This window comes from Astatotilapia calliptera, chromosome 3 (genome assembly GCF_964374335.1).
Source record: "Astatotilapia calliptera chromosome 3, fAstCal68.1, whole genome shotgun sequence".
Taxonomy (NCBI): domain Eukaryota; kingdom Metazoa; phylum Chordata; class Actinopteri; order Cichliformes; family Cichlidae; genus Astatotilapia; species Astatotilapia calliptera.
This window is the reverse complement of record NC_137424.1, coordinates 30,464,503-30,480,811: the sequence shown is the minus strand read 5'-3', so window position 1 is coordinate 30,480,811 and position 16,309 is coordinate 30,464,503. Positions and strand designations below refer to the sequence as shown.

General features: G+C 42.2%; 2 protein-coding genes and 1 pseudogene across 2 annotated transcripts; all 3 read left to right on the top strand.

Moving 5' to 3' along the window:
- LOC113011768 (uncharacterized) lies at window positions 1–2,349 on the top strand. Its single transcript, XM_080299822.1, has 5 exons — window positions 1–273; window positions 364–696; window positions 1,229–1,354; window positions 1,449–1,471; window positions 1,570–2,349. Exons 1-5 carry the CDS (start codon window positions 153–155, stop codon window positions 1,684–1,686), a joined length of 720 nt encoding a protein of 239 aa, XP_080155948.1. The 5' UTR covers window positions 1–152; the 3' UTR covers window positions 1,687–2,349.
- A 3,902-nt stretch (window positions 2,350–6,251) lies between these two features.
- LOC113018455 (uncharacterized) lies at window positions 6,252–8,361 on the top strand. The gene is made up of 5 exons (XM_026161518.2): window positions 6,252–6,329; window positions 6,478–7,143; window positions 7,704–7,826; window positions 7,921–7,943; window positions 8,100–8,361. The coding sequence occupies exons 1-5, from the start codon at window positions 6,275–6,277 to the stop codon at window positions 8,232–8,234; spliced, it is 1,002 nt and encodes a 333-aa protein (XP_026017303.2). The 5' UTR covers window positions 6,252–6,274; the 3' UTR covers window positions 8,235–8,361.
- A 1,851-nt stretch (window positions 8,362–10,212) lies between these two features.
- Window positions 10,213–16,139, top strand: LOC145423041 (uncharacterized; annotated as a pseudogene).
- The last annotated feature ends 170 nt before the right edge of the window (window positions 16,140–16,309 follow it).

Below are 16,309 nucleotides of genomic sequence, written 5' to 3'. Positions count from 1 at the left end.
TTAAATGCTTCATAAAGAGCGCATCAAAGAAAACCGTGTGGTACAAGGTGACTACAGGGAGGAAACTACAGCTGGTGGTAAAAACTAATTCTCAGTATAATGTGAGAGAGTTCAGTGATGAATTTGTTAACCGTTCTTCAGTTAAATTTGACATGACTAACAATCATCTGACCATAAATAAAACATCATGGGAAGATGTTGGAACATACTTCTGTGGAGTCTTACACATAAGTGAGGTTCAGTTTGGGTCAGGAACATTTCTGATGTTGACAGGTATGTTTGGACATGTTTGCATTTCACATAATTTCAACTGAATATGAACACAATGCTAACAATCACAGTCCAAATGGTTTGTTTTCCAAGGTGCAAAGACAATCAGCGACTCTGTCGTCCAGCAGCCAGAATCAAAGTCAGTGAGGTCCGGAGACTCTGTGACTCTCAGCTGTTCTGTTCACTCTGCTCAATGCACAGCAGAACTCACTAGTTTCATGTGGCTGAAAAACTCGGATGGTTCTGCTCCAGAGATGATTTATTGCTCTGACAATAAGAACAACATCTCCCAGAGAACTGACAGAGGACGAACTACCTGCGTGTACAACTTTGTCGTCAGGAGCCGGGATGACGCTGGGGTCTACTACTGTGCTGTCAATGCATGTGGACAAATACTGCTTGGAAATGGGACAACAATCAATAATGGTAAGACACTTGCAGTGCTTTTTTCAACTTTTTAAGGCTTCCACTTTAAGGTTCAACGGTTTTTAAATGTGTTTCTTTAAAGTGTAGTTTCCAGTAGATTAGATCCAAAGACAACAAGTCTGTGAAACTTTGCCAGATTTGTCCTTTTTATCAGAATGTCAGATCAAATTAAACCCTTTAAAAATAACCCCAAACCCCACAAACCGCTCAGTCAAGTGGCAGATCCTCCTCTCCGAGATAAGTGTTCGTCAAAGAAATGTAGTAGCTTTGAAGAGATCAGAGATGAGATAAGGTTTTCACTTGCCACCAGGTTATCACAGAGAACGTTATAAAGGGAATTCTAAATATGGTGTTTAATTTATTTATTTATTCATTTTTATCTGTTTCTCTGCTGTTTGAATTTGGCTCATTTGTGTAGAAAAAGAAATGCCTGTGGTCAGAGTAAGTAGCTAAACTTACAAAAATCCAATTTGTCACAATTAGTTTTCTCTAAATCAAATTTTAAATGTTAAATCATGTATCATGTTTACAGCAGACACTGAAGGCATATCACTGAGTCCGACCGTTATTGCACTGATGCTGTCAAACATGGTTCTTGGAACTGTGACGCTCCTCCTTGTAGTGACATTTTGCAAGACAAGAATGAAGAAATCTGCAGGTGTGTAAAACTTTATGCAGGACGATATCCACATTCTGTTATTCTGCAGTAACTACTAACTATTGGTATCTTTTAATGCTTTTGTTTTTCACAGAAGCGGCCGATGAAGGCGATCAGGTGAGAGTTTGTCTTAATCCATCCATCAGCCCCATGATGGCCTATCCCAGTCATCAAAGAGCAGTAGATTATTTTATTGGAATTTCCTTTGTTCACAGACTGGTGATACAGTCGTCTATACATCTGTGGGTTTGGCTCACAGTAGTATCAGGCCCAGACAACCTACAGTAAAAGCCAATGGAGACGCTGTAATTTACTCTACACTCAAACCCTGACAACAGAACATCAAAGTTTCATCAGGGGAATACGACCAAGCTATGATAAATAATGGCTTACGAATGTCTTGCAACGCTCATGATGGTTGCTGGATTTTGTTCTGTTTGTTTCTTGCGCCTTTAAGAGTTTCTGCAGGTTCTTCCTGATTGGAGATCTTTCTCAGTCACTGAAGCTTAGTACATTTCGGCAACTTCACCTAAACTATATTTTTATATACTTAAGATTCAAAAACCAGCATGATTTCCATGGAATGTCATATTTAAAACCCTGCTTACCACTAACAGAATGTATTTCTCTTCAGTTATTTACTGTACGTTGCACTGTAGAAACAAAATGTACTGTTTTAAAATAATGCTACTTTTGGATGAAAGTCTTTCCATTTCACAAATTGTCCTGAAGAATGCTGTTCTACCTTTCTTTTTGTGGGTGACTGAGATGTGAACGTGTGGAATTGTTTGCTGTGACTCTACAAACCACTTTGCTCGCTATAAAAAATAACTTTAATACATACGTGGCAATTATTGCCTGTGTTGAGCAAATACTCTTCTTTGCACTGTTACATTCAAATACCAATATTACTGAGAGGCAGAAATAGGTTGTGGAGCTCAGCTCCTGAAAACACATCTGTATAAACTGCACACTCATTACTGACTTTTCAAATAAAAAGCCACTCATAGGCAGCTATCACACTTATTCTCACGTGATTGATACATTGTCCACAAAAACAAACTATTTTCTATTATTCATTTTACATCTCTCCTCCAAAAGTGTGCTTTAAAATGGGCACTCCAAAAGAGGAGGGTCCACACCTTAGTGTAAAAAATTTGTTTGAAAAGTTGCCATCATAGTTTTAAGAACGTACAGGTCAGACAGCACAGGCTATCATTAGTAACATGACAGATTCTTTGGTCACATCTCCCACAGAAGGACAAAAACTTTCAAACCCCACTCAGATGGGATGTTAACACAGTAAACCGTCGTCTTTGTGGGAATCAAAGTTGATTTGCAGTCTGTCTGAGGGCTCAAACATTCTGTAAGTTTTATCCATCTATTTTACATTTTCAAAACTTAATTTTGATTAAGTTTTTGTATTTCAGGAGATGAAGATACGATAGCTATGAAAAGAATTATAACTTAACTATACAAGTCAGATGTCTTGATGCATGCTCAATCATCCAGGTAACAAAATCCCAAAAAGTTATTTCTGTTCATCTGGACGTAGCCATGAGAGAAATGTTTCATCACTCATCCACTTGACCTCTTCAGTCTCAGCTGACTGCAGATTTTCCCAACCGTAAAAACAGTACATTTGCATAATGACTGAAACTGGCACCACTGACTAACAATGACATCAGTTTCATGATCTGTTTATGAAGTTGGGGAAACCTGCAGTCAGCTGAAACTGAAAAGGTCACTTGGCTAGCTGTCAACAGTCTGGTTAACAGGTAGCTGGCCTGGAGTGCACTTGCAACATATGGTAACATGTTATTATAGCAACCTAATTATTTCCATTATTTCCTTCACGCAAGATCTCACCCCATGGGGTCAAAATAATCACAAGAACAGTGAGCAAAAATCTCAGAACCACATGGGGGGACTTTGTGAATGACGCGCTGAGAGCTGAGGCTAAAGTAACAAAAGCTTCTATCAATAACACGCTACGCCACCAGGGACTCAAATCCTGCAGTGCCAGTTGTGTCCCCCAGCGTAAGCCAGTACATGTCCAGGCCTGTGTGAAGTTTGCTGTAGAGCATTTGGATGATCGAGAAAAGGATGGGGAAAATGTCATATGGTCAGATGAAACCAAAATAGAACTTTTTGGTAAAAACTCTACATGTTTGGAGGAGAAAGAATGCTGAGTTGCATCCAAAGAACACCATACCTACTGTGAAGCATGGGGGTGGAAACATCATGCTTTGGGCTGTTTTTCTGTAAAGGGACCAGGATGACTGATCCATGTAAAGGAAAGAATGAAGGGGGCCATGTATCGTCAGATTTTGATTGAAAACCTCCTTCCAACAGCAAGAGCATTGAAGATGAAACATGGCTGGGTCTTTCAGCATGACAGTGATCCCAAACACAACGCACGGGTAACAAAGGAGTCGCTTCATAAGAAGCATTTTAAGGTCCTGGAGTTGCCTAGTCAGTCTCCAGATCTCAACCCCATAAAAAATCTTTGGAGGGAGTTGAAAGTCTGTCTAGCCCAGTGACAGCCCCAAAACATCACTGCTCTAGAGGAGATCTGCATGGACGAATGGGCCAAAATACCAGCAACAATGTGTGAAAACCTTCTGAAGACTTAAAGAAAACGTTTAAACATTTGAATGGTTTGTAATAAAGTACTGACATTAAGTCTTGTTATTGAGCAAATACTTATTTTCCACCCTGATTTGCAAATAAATTCTTTAAAAATTAGACAATGTGATTTTCTGAGGGTTTTTCTTTCTAATTCTGTCTCTCATAGTTGAGGGATATCTATGATGAAAATTACAGGCCTCGCTCATCTTTTTATGTGGGAGAACTTGCACAATTGATGGCTGACTAAGTACTTTTATGCCCCACTGTAGCTGTGTGGAAGATCTAATGCAATTTTACAAAGTTTTGACGATCTTAAAATATGATGTCTCTTATAGATGCATATCTCAAAACTCCAGGAAGCAAAACCAAAACAGCATGAAATGCAGTGGTGAAAGTATTTTTCAACTACACCTTAAATGTAGTTGGTGAAGTGTGAACAGGAATAAATGTGTGAAAACAGTCGCCCACGACCACAGGAGGCTTTACACTTTGCAAAAGTTATGACACAACACAAAGAAATTAGTGTACAGTTTGTTTACTACGGTTAAAAAAAGCAAAACCAAACAAAACCACTGAGTAGAAACAAGGTAATTTAATGGTGAGAAATAGATGCTGACAAAGACGAACACAAAAAACCCATCTGATCTATTAATACTCCCGTGTAACCAGTGACTTGAGTGGAGGGTGCAACCTTTAAAGTAGCCAGCGCATAGCAGTTGACTTTTGTTTTGAGTCCTGTGGTGAATAAGGTGAGAACAGGTTTCCACTGGTGGAAACTTGAGACGTATCTTGTGTACAGGAAGGCTGGCCTGTGGCTTCTAGGCCACAGTGTGCTCAAGTTCAGACAGAAGAGTCAAGAGAAGCCATTTTGTGTATTGCGTGTTACCTCATTAGTGGCAACAACCCTGTTTAGAAAATGTCTGAACGGAGTAGCACGTTCATGTTTAATGCAGTGGGAGATGCAGTATTGAAGCGAATACCATGTTACATTCAGCTTTCCATGAGCTGAAGCGCTCCTTCATTTACTTTGGCAAACACTTTGCAGTGTTTTAATCACTAAATGTACTTGATACTGTTTAACATAATTTACAGTGAAGTGGTTTATAAAGTGATGAAATAAAACCAAGAGTTGGGCATCACAGACATCATACTGTTGATGTCTATCAACCAGTGAACAGTCTTAGGCGTTCCCTTACCAATGCAATCACTGATGGCAGTTAGTTATAAGTTATATGTTGCTTGAATTGTGCACTGGCTTCTTGAGATTATCCAAATGGGTCAGATGTCAGTTGTCTCATTTCAATCATGTGTACACATAACCAACTCAAATGTGTCCATTGAAAAATGAAGGTGACTAATTTTTTGAAAACAGACATTCATGTCCTAAACTACTTCAGAAATTTGCACTTGAATCATGAACATTTCTGATGCTGCTAAGCTAATCAAACCAACAGTAGTTGCATTGACTCCTACTCCCACCCTCGCTATGGGCCACTGTGATATTGTGGTATATTGTGTGGTATGTGGTACCATATGGAAAAGATATATATAAATCTTATAAAGTTTGTATCTGCCTTGTGTGAAACTTGTATGAAAAGCATACGAGAGTGAAAACAGATATAAGATCCCCTGAAAAATTATATAATGAAACTTGTATGTTTTGGATACTTACTAAAACAATATATGAAAGTAATGACAAAGTGGCCACTTTCATGAGTAAATCATGTAAGTTTTTACTATTTCTTTTCCATATGTGATTCTTATTCTAGTGCAGAGCTGTCAAACATATTCCCTGACCTGAAGGTTTAATCTAATCCACCGAATAACTTTACAAAGTGTAAAAATTAAAGTTACACTGCTAACAATGCCAATTCAGTGAAAACACTGCTTGTCCCGCTGCTGGACTGTACTAATATTACCAAGCAGGGAAGTAAATCCTCATTTCTTCTTCATTTGTGGGTTATAACAAAGTTAAACGCTATAGTTTTGTTTAATTACAAAAACTTACCTTTTGAAGCTTTGATGAAGTTGGATATAACTTTATAAAGTTTTATATTTTATACATGTAATTATAGTTAATTGACTTAATATAAATATTGTTGGAATTTCAAATAGATATTGAATTGTATAAATATATAAACCATGCAATCTATTGCTAAGGAGAGAGTTTATTTTGACTGTTTCCAAAATAGGACCTTCAGACTGACTGGCCAATCAGACACAGTCTTCTCTGTGAAGAGTGGAAAACGTATACAGATTGTGTTCATTCCTCACAGCATTTGAAGCAAGATGACACCTCCAACCTGTGCTTTGTATTTCATCTGTCTGTTCGTGGCAAATATGGGTAAGTTGTGCTTTGTACCTTCTTGTTCATTTTAACCTAAAACCAACATGTTTGCTTGTTGCATTCTTATGGTGGAAGATGCATATTTTGGATATATATTACATTTATTTTCACATTTATGTGATTTGTGTCCTCATTTTCTCCTCAGCTCATACAACGCTCTTGAAAAATACAGCATTACATTTTAAACCAGCCCATGTTGGGGAAACTCTGACTTTTGAATGCCAATGTGAAGACAAATCAGCAGTGATGCTTTACTGGTATAAGCAAACTTTAGGAAATAGACCACAGCTGATGTCTACATACTACAAGCACAGTCGTAATGGTACTTTTCAGGATCCGTTCAACGATCCCCGTTTTTCACTGCTTACTGGAAACTTACTGAAGATATCAGATTTGAGAACTTCAGACTCAGCTACTTACTACTGCGTAATGAGCAATTTATATGACTTTAAATTTTGTGAAGGCACAATTGTCAGTGTAAAGGGTTCGGATCAGAACATCCGAGCTTTAGTCTACCAGTTGTCATCTGAAACCCTACAGCCAGTGCACTCTATGGTTCTGAACTGTATAGTACAACCTGGGACCTGTGATGGAGAACACAGTGTTTACTGGTTCAGAAAGTCTGAAGCAAGTCTTCCAGGAATCATTTACACCAATGGAAGCAGGAACGATCCCTGTGAGAGGAAACCCAACACACAAGGTAGCACCTGTGTGTACAACTTGCCGATGAAGAGCCTGAATCTTTCTCAGCACTATTGCGCTGTGGCCTCATGTGGACACATACTGTATGGAAGTGGGACTGCAGTGAAGGGTAAGTAACTTTGTAGGATTAATTCCTTAAAGCATAAAAGTAGATCTAGATATAATACGTACAACCCATCAAGAATAATGATTTTTCATAAACATATTTTCCAACTCAGGCTGCTGTTAGCCTTTCTTATCTGACCATTAAAAATGAATTGTGTGAGGATGCTGGAGAAACCAAAGGAAAACATACAGGTTCAGGAAGAACATATAAACCTTTCTGTTGCAGACAGAAAGGTTCCTGTTTATCAGCAGGTTTACATTTCTTGCTGTGAGGCATAACTGCTGACCACTTCACCGACTTGCTGCATCCATATTAGCTGGAGATAATTGTAAAATGCATTTTCATGGATACTTTGGAATTCTGTCCTATATCAGCCTAAAGTAAATTTCTTTAATTTGGTGTCTTTTTGTGATAATCATGATTAAGACCAGCAATTTGCAACAACCACTATCAACCAGTAGAAACAGGCATTTTAGTACTGTTTGAACGTAGTCAAAGTCTTTTTTTCCTAAACCAGAAAAAAAAAAGGCTAAAAGCACTGTCATATTTGTTGCTCTCTGCAGAAAAAGCAGAATCTCTTCTCTTGGTGCATTTCTTCAGTGGAGCCTTGGCATTAACTGCCATCCTCACTGGTTTTCTGGCATTCAAGTTGTACAAACTGAGCAAACAGCACAGGCGGTGCGCAGGTAAGTGTTACACTTTTAAGGCAACATTAAGTTTTGATCATCCTGTTCCATTGAAATCTAAATAATGTTTTAATTTCTTTTGTAACACCTTCAGAAACTTCTACAACTTGCACAGAGGTAGGAATCGTTTTCTACTATAAAAACTAATAATAGCATAGCATCTTTATTCTTTCTCTCCTGTAAGCTGCTGCAGTTTAGCTCTTTATACAATAATTTCTTATAACGTCTTATACAATAATGGTGGACCATTTTTTCTTTTTTTTTTATCACCAGTTACATCAAGACAGCGAATACAAAGAAAACCTTCATTACGCTGCTTTGCGCAACCACAAGACTAACAGATCAAGAAAAAAAACAGATCAAACCCAGAGTGAGTGTCTATACTCCAGTGTGAAGGAACAGAGGTGAAGAAGTGGACCAAAACTGTCTTTATTTAAGTTGCTCTGGAGGTTTCAGAAGAATGTACTTTAAATTTGTTTGAAATTGTATAAATGACAGGTTTACCCTTTATTAATAAAAGCTCTTTGAAAATGTATTTGGGGGGTTTGCATGAAGTGACCAATGCTGTTTCAACACAGAATGATGATGATGCATGTCAACAACCAAGCTCAACATTTGAAAGAGAAGATTCACATTCACAGCTGTGCATTCTGCCCCCTCAACACACTGCATGCAAAATTAGCCAACCATCTTTCAGTGCTGCTTAACTGGCATAACATCTACTAAATACCAGGTCAAAGTCATTATGAGCAACTCCTGGTGGGTTATTTTTCTGTTTGCTACACAGAGAAGCATCTTTCCTCTTGCTGATGTGTACCATCAAAAAGAAGAGATGCTGTTCTATAGTCTCTTTGGAGTTAACAGTAAAATATACTCTGTGGTTTCACCAGGATGTTGTAGCATCAGTAGTTCACAGAACCCCGAGGTTGATTTGTTGTCTCATGTAAAAAGAAAAGAAAAAGGCGCTCTGATGTGTGGTTTATGAGAGCCATGCAAGAAAGCACTTCATCATAATGTTATACTGGCCTAACATTGTATTGTAATGACAAATGAACTCCACAAGGCAGGTGGCAAACATGAGACCTGATTTAAAAATGACCTTTTAAGTAAAGTGTACAAACAACCTGGAAGTACTGAGGATAAGTATCTTCTCTAAGGACACTTCAACATGCAGACAAGAGGAGGTGCAAATTAGTGGTTTATATACAACCACACTTAGACAAGCATCTTGAAATGGCTGGTTTCACAGAGTCTTGGGTAGTAGTGGCTAATGGGCCACAGACGTCATCAGCTAATCATAAAAGATTATATTAAGGTACAATTTCATTGGTGAAAGTTTCCTTGGAATTTTAAGTAACCTGTTACAATTATGAAAGCAGATTAGCAAAAGATGCAGTGCATGTTAAACTTTCTTTGTAAAATAGACCTCAAAAGGGAACCCAAAGAACAAAGCCAGGAAGTAAAAACACAAGAAACAAACCCTCGAAAAAGAAAAAAGGAGGGTGTGTAATAGGGAACCACAGAAGAAGATACAAGGATGGTGACAGCTGTTTGCACAATCTCCATGATTTCTACATGTGTAGAAACATGTGTTTCTAAATGTGTATCCAGTTATTGTGTTTTGGGTTGGCGTTTGCTAATAGGTTTCAGGAGGGTTACTTTTGATATGCAATATGTTACAGATTACTATTTATCCTATTCAGAACTTTTAAAAGACAAGGGTTCATCAGAGTAATGTAACTCATGACATTTGATTCATTGCTTATTGAAAGAGTTTCTAACAAATGCTAGGTGCAGTGGAGCTCAAATTTAAGCACTTACCACAAATGGGTGGACCTTTTCTAAGAAAAAGAAATCACCTAAACCTCTGTGCGCTGGTGAGGTTAGCCAACAGGTTCTGTCACACAGTAATTACGTGTAAGGTGTGAACATACATTAGGTCAAGTCTTCTAAATATGTCTTGACATGTTTTTTCTACTTGTTGACTCTAACTATAGAAGCAGGATACTTTTATAGACTCTTTGCTGTTAACAGTAAAAATGCCTTGTGGTTTAAGCAGGATGTCTCAGCATCTGTGGCTCTCAGTTTGCTGAGGTTGATTTGTTGTCTGTGCTAAAAGTCAGGTGAATGCAGTATATAGTCAGTAGAGTAAAAAAAGCCTTCACAATTCTGGATTATGAGAACCATGCATTTAAACCATTTACCCATAATGTCATTCTGTTTTCTCCTGGCCTGTTCTGCGGTATCCTAAATGACCTTAGATAGCAACATTATGACAACATTATGACAACATTATGATAACATTATGATAACATTATGGTAAATGGACTGATTCTTATATAGCGCTTTTCTACTCTCCTGGAGTACTCAAAACGCTCTACACAACATGCCTCATTCACGCAATCACACTAAACTCAAGTTCACACACATTCACACTCCGATGAACGCATCGGAGGGCAATTTGGGGTTAGTATCTTGCCCAAAGATATTTGGCATGCAGACTGGAGGAGCCAGGAATCAAACCACCAACCTTCCAATCAGTAGCTGATCTGCTCTACCACCTGAGCCACAGTCACCCCAATTATGACAACATTATGATAACATTATGGCGCATGGCAAACCAGCATTTCATGGATGTAACAAACTAGCTTCTATATAATGTGCAAAACACAAAAATGGAAAAATTCAGTAAAAGTATTTAGATCCATTGTAACATGATGTAATTGGTTAGTTATCAGCGTAATCTGACTTTCCAACCTTTAAGTGTTCTTCAGAGTTGGCTTTGAGGTAGTTCTTCTTACAGTTTGTTTTTTCAGCTGCTTCTCCTTGATAGGAGGTGTAAGTTTGGAGTGGACGTTTCTATGTGTACCTAATGGTCCTTTAGTAAGTGGCTTGTTCGTGGTACAGCTCTTCCATCCATCCATCTTCATCCGCTTATCCGAGGTCGGGTCGCGGGGGTAGCAGCCTAAGCAAAGAGGTCCAGACCTCCCTCTCCCCAGCCACCTCCTCCAGCTTGTCCGGGGGAATACCAAGGCGTTCCCAGGCCAGCCGAGAGATATAATCTCTCCAGCGTGTCCTGGGTCTGCCCCGGGGCCTCCTCCCGGTGGGACATGCCTGGAACACCTCGCCCAGGAGGCGCCCAGGGGGCATCCTTGCCAGATGCCCGAACCACCTCAGCTGGCTCCTTTCGATGTGGAGCAGCAGCTGCTCTACTCTAAGCCCCTCCCGGATGGCCGAACTTCTCACCCTATCTCTAAGGGAGAGGCCAGCCACCCTTCGGAGGAAGCTCATTTCCGCCGCTTGTATCCGCGATCTCGTTCTTTCGGTCACTACCCACAGCTCGTGGCCATAGGTGAGGGTAGGGACGTAGATCGACCGGTAAATTGAGAGCTTCGCTTTTACACTCAGCTCCCTCTTCACCACGACTGACCGGTGCAGCGTCCGCATTACTGCAGCCGCAGCCCCAATCCGTCTGTCGATCTCCAGCTCCCTTCTCCCATCACTCGCGAACAAGACCCCGAGATACTTGAACTCCTCCACTTGGGGCAGGAACTCATCCCCGACCCGGAGTGGGCACTCCACCCTTTTCCGGCTGAGAACCATGGCCTCAGATTTGGAGGTGCTGATCCTCATTCCCGCTGCGTTACACTCGGCTGCGAACCGCTCCAGTGCGAGCTGGAGGCCCTCACCCGATGAAGCCAACAGAACCACATCATCCGCAAAAATCAGAGATGAGATTCTGAGGCCACCAAAGCGAAAGCCCTCCGCCACTTGGCTGCGCCTAGAAATCCTGTCCATAAAAATTATGAACAGAACCGGAGACAAAGGGCAGCCTTGGCGGAGCCCATCACCCACCGGGAACGAGTCCGACTTATTGCCGGCAATGCGAACCAAGCTCTTGCAACGGTTGTATAGGGATTGAATGGCCCGTAGCAATGGGCCAGACACCCCATACTCGCGCAACACCTCCCACAGGACGCCCCGAGGGACACGGTCGAATGCCTTCTCCAGGTCCACAAAACACATGTAGACTGGTTGGGCAAACTCCCATGCACCCTCAAGTATCCTCGAGAGGACAAAGAGCTGGTCCAGTGTTCCGCGACCAGGACGAAAACCGCATTGTTCCTCCTGTATCCGAGGTTCGACTAGCGGACGAACCCTCCTCTCCAGCACCCTGGCATAGACTTTCCCGGGGAGGCTGAGGAGTGTGATCCCCCTGTAGTTGGAACACACCCTCCGGTCCCCCTTCTTGAAGATGGGGACCACCACCCCGGTCTGCCAGTCCACAGGTACTGCCCCTGATCTCCACGCAACATTGCAGAGACGTGTCAACCAAGACAGCCCTACAACGTCCAGAGCCTTCAGGAACTCGGGGCGGACCTCATCGACACCAGGGGCTCTGCCACCAAGGAGTTGTTTAACTGCCTCAGTGACCTCGCCCCCGGAAATCGGTGGGTCACACCCCTCATCCCCAGACTCTGCTTCCTCCCCGGAAGACGTGTCAGTGGGATTAAGGAGGTCCTCGAAGTATTCCTTCCACCGCCCGACAATTTTCTCAGTCGACGTCAACAGCACTCCGCCAGCACTATACACAGTGCAGGTAGAGCACCGCTTTCCCCTCCTGAGACGCCTGACGGTTTGCCAGAATCTCTTCGAGGCAGTCCGAAAGTCTTTTTCCATGGCCTCTCCGAACTCCTCCCACACCCGAGTTTTTGCTTCAGCCACTGCCCGAGCCGCATTCCGCTTGGCCTGTCGATACCTGTCGGCTGCCTCCGGAGTCCCACAGGCTAACCAAGCCCGATAGGCCTCCTTCTTCAGCCTGGTGGCTCCCTTCACCTCTGGTGTCCACCATTTGGTTCGGGGATTACCACCACGGCAGGCACCAACCACCTTGCGGCCGCAGCTCAATGCAGCAGCTTCGGCAATGGAGACGCTGAACATGGTCCATTCGGACTCAATGTCCCCAGTCTCCCTCGGAATGCTGTTGAAGCTCTGCCGGAGGTGTGCGTTGAAGATCTCGCGGACTGGGGCCTCTGCTAGACGTTCCCAGCACACCCTCACTACGCGTTTAGGTGCACCAGGTCTGTCCAGCGTCCTCCCCCGCCACCTGATCCAACTCACCACCAGGTGGTGATCAGTTGACAGCTCAGCCCCTCTCTTTACCCGAGTGTCCAGAACATATGGTCGCAGGTCTGCTGATACGATTACAAAATCGATCATCGACCTACGGCCTAGAGCATCCTGGTGCCACGTGCACTTATGGACACTCTTATGTTCGAACAGGGTGTTCGTTATGGCCAAACTGTGATTAGCACAGAAGTCCAATAACAGAGCACCGCTCGGGTTCAGATCAGGGAGGCCGTTCCTCCCAATCACGCCCCTCCAGGTCTCGCTGTCGTTACCCACGTGAGCATTGAAGTCTCCCAGCAGGACAACAGAGTCTCCAGGTGGAGCACCTTCCAGCACCCCCCCCAGGGACTCTAAGAAGGCTGGGTACTCCGAACTGCCACTCGGCGCATAAGCGCAGATGACAGTCAGGACCCGTTCCCCGACCCTAAGGCGCAGGGAACAAACCCTCTCGTCCACCGGGAAAACCCCAACGTACCGGCAGCAAGCCGAGGGGATATAAGAATACCCACCCCAGCCCGCCGCCTCTCACCAGGGGCAACTCCAGACTGAGACAGAGTCCAGCCCCTCTCCAGGAGACTGGTTCCAGAGCCCAGACAATGCGTAGAGGTGAGCCCAACTATATCTAGCCGGTACCTCTCAACCTCACGCACCAACTCAGGCTCCTTCCCCACCAGAGAGGTGACATTCCATGTCCCTATTGCCAGTCTTGGCAGCCGGGGGTCGGTCCGCCAGGGCCTCCGCTCCTGGCCGCCACCCGGCTCACAATGCACCCGACCCCTATGGCGCCTCCTGCGGGTGGTGGGCCTGCGGGAGGATGGGCCCATGTCTCCTCTTCGGGCTGTGCCCGGCCGGGCCCCATGGACTAAGGCCCGGCCACCAGACGCTCGCCCTCGGGCACCCTCCCCGGGCCTGGCTCCAGGGCGGGGCCCCGGTAACCCTATCCCGGGCAGGGTAAACTGTTCCCTCGATATTCTTTTCATGGGGGTCTTCTGAATCGCTCTTTGTCTGGTCCCTCACCCAGGACCAGTTTGCCATGGGAGACCCTACCAGGGGGCAAAAGCCCCCAGACAACATAGCCCCTGGGATCCCTGGGACACACAAACCCCTCCACCACGATAAGGTAGCGATTCAAGGAGGAGGGTACAGCTCTTCCAGAAATCTGTATTATCTGACAATATTCAAAGAACCGTCTCAGCATTTTTTTTTATTAAAATCTAAAAGCTTCAAGAGTCATCTGACCATATCCAAGACTATACGGGACGACACTGGTGCATACTACTGTGGAGTGTTAACACTAAATAAGTGTGAATTTGGACAAGGAACCTTTCTCCTGATTAAAGGTACAATGTGTTTACATTTCAAAAGTTTTTATTCATTCATTTATCTTTTTTTCTTTCTCTCAAATTGACTACAAAGCTAATAACTGGGTCAACGGTTTCTTTTCCAAGGTACAAACCTGATCAGTGACTCTGTAATCCATCAGTCAGAGTCCCAGAAAGTGCAGTCAGCAGACTCTGTGACTATCAGCTGTTCAGTTACCTCTGCTCAGTGTGCACCAGAACATACTAGTATCACATAGATAAAAAACTCTGAGAATTCTGCTCCAGAGATGATTTATTCATCTGAAAATGAGAACACATGTCAGAGCCCATATGGAAAAGAAATAGTAAAAACTTATATGTGATTACTCATGAAAGTGGCCACTTTCATGAGTAAATCATATAAGGCTTACATGATTTACTCATGAAATTGGCCACTTTCTCATTACTTTCATATATTGTTTTAGTAAGTATCCGAAACATACTAGTTTCATTATATAATTTTTCAAGGGATCTTATATCTGTTTTCACTCTTATATGCTTTTCATACAAGTTTCACACAAGACAGATACAAACTTTATAAGATTTATATGTATCTTTTCCATATGGGAGGACTGAAATCAGCAAGGACGATGCTGGGACCTACTATTGTGCTGTGACTTCATGTGGACATACAATGTTTGCAAATGGAACCACAATCAAAATTCGCAGTAAGACGTGCATGTTTTGTATCAGTAAGTCTAACATACCTAAGCTGATGTAATGTAAATGTAATTATTTATTTCTTCTTTATTCTTCTCGTGTCACCAAATTACATGATATCAGCCCTGCTTTTATTGCATTGATGCTTTCAAATATTATCCTTGGGATAACGACTCTTCTACTTGCATGGGCACATTGGAAGAATCACGGAAAAGACCTGAAAAGTATGTAAAATTATACTTTACACTGAACGCTCTCTCTCTTTATCTATCCAGCTGAAAGGCTAAATGTTACTTTATAGTACATAATGCTTTGATTCTATATGTTGACATTTCAAATATATACAGTAACTACCACTGATTGTCTACATCTTTGTTTACAGTAACATCCGAATCTGATGGATCTCCACAAGACAGCCAAGTATTGCATGAATGTTTTTTGTATCTTTTGTCCTTTGTTTATTCTGCAAGTTTTATACCCTAAAGTTTTTTTTAAAAGGCTCATATTATTCTTTCCACACTAGTTAGATACCTTACAACCTAAATGCAAACCGCATATACCAATGATTAGATCCAAAATATACTATACTCAGTATAAATGTGTTAGTTTTAGCCTTTAAATAAGAGGTCCAAGTGCATTTACCAAAACACTTAACTAAAAACTATAGTTAGTCTCCAAAATCCCTGAAATCACTCAAAATCTTTATTTCAGTGATGATGAATAAATCATCAGCAGTAACAAACATGGTTCCTTGACATTATAGAAACTGGAGTCATCAAAGTTTTTAGAAACTTTCTCAGAATAGTGGACTTTTGTGTGTCTGTTAGGCTTTGTTCTAAATGTCTTTGCAGACTCTGTCAATCAAGTTAATCTCTTGAAATTGAGATTTTAAGAGGGTAAAGCTTTACATTTCTTGTCAGGAAGACAGGGCTTATATTTCCTGCTTTGTTAGGTGAACGATTATTCCCTAGTACACAGTGTATTACAATCATTGTGATGGTTTATTCTCATACAAAGAAAATTGGCATTTTGAAACATGAATTAAAGGTTGTGAGAGAGCTACACCTCTTTGCACATTTGGTTATCTCAAGATCATCCTGGCACTAGGTGTCTCTCTTTTGTTTTCTTTTGTGCTATATTTTGTCATGCAGGAGTTAACTGAAGATTCATTGGCTGCACGAGCTTCGATGGTTTGGTGTGGGCTTGGTGTGCTCAGCTCCCTCCTTCCTGCGCCTTGTCTCTATGACTCTCAAACACACCTACAGCCTGCTCTTTGGCTTTCTTGATTTTGCTTTCTACATATACTGCCACCTATCTATACATGCATATGCA

Bases quoted from the DNA above. Each gene is read 5' to 3' on its own strand.
- LOC113018455 (XM_026161518.2), top strand. From the start codon at position 6,275: ATGACACCTCCAACCTGTGCTTTGTATTTCATCTGTCTGTTCGTGGCA. The intron at 6,330-6,477 runs GTAAGTTGTGCT...TTTTCTCCTCAG, and splicing joins TCTGTTCGTGGCAAATATGG to CTCATACAACGCTCTTGAAA. The intron at 7,827-7,920 runs GTAAGTGTTACA...TAACACCTTCAG, and splicing joins ACAGCACAGGCGGTGCGCAG to AAACTTCTACAACTTGCACA.
- LOC113011768 (XM_080299822.1), top strand. From the start codon at position 153: ATGACTAACAATCATCTGACCATAAATAAAACATCATGGGAAGATGTT. The intron at 274-363 runs GTATGTTTGGAC...TTGTTTTCCAAG, and splicing joins AACATTTCTGATGTTGACAG to GTGCAAAGACAATCAGCGAC. The intron at 1,355-1,448 runs GTGTGTAAAACT...TGTTTTTCACAG, and splicing joins AAGAATGAAGAAATCTGCAG to AAGCGGCCGATGAAGGCGAT.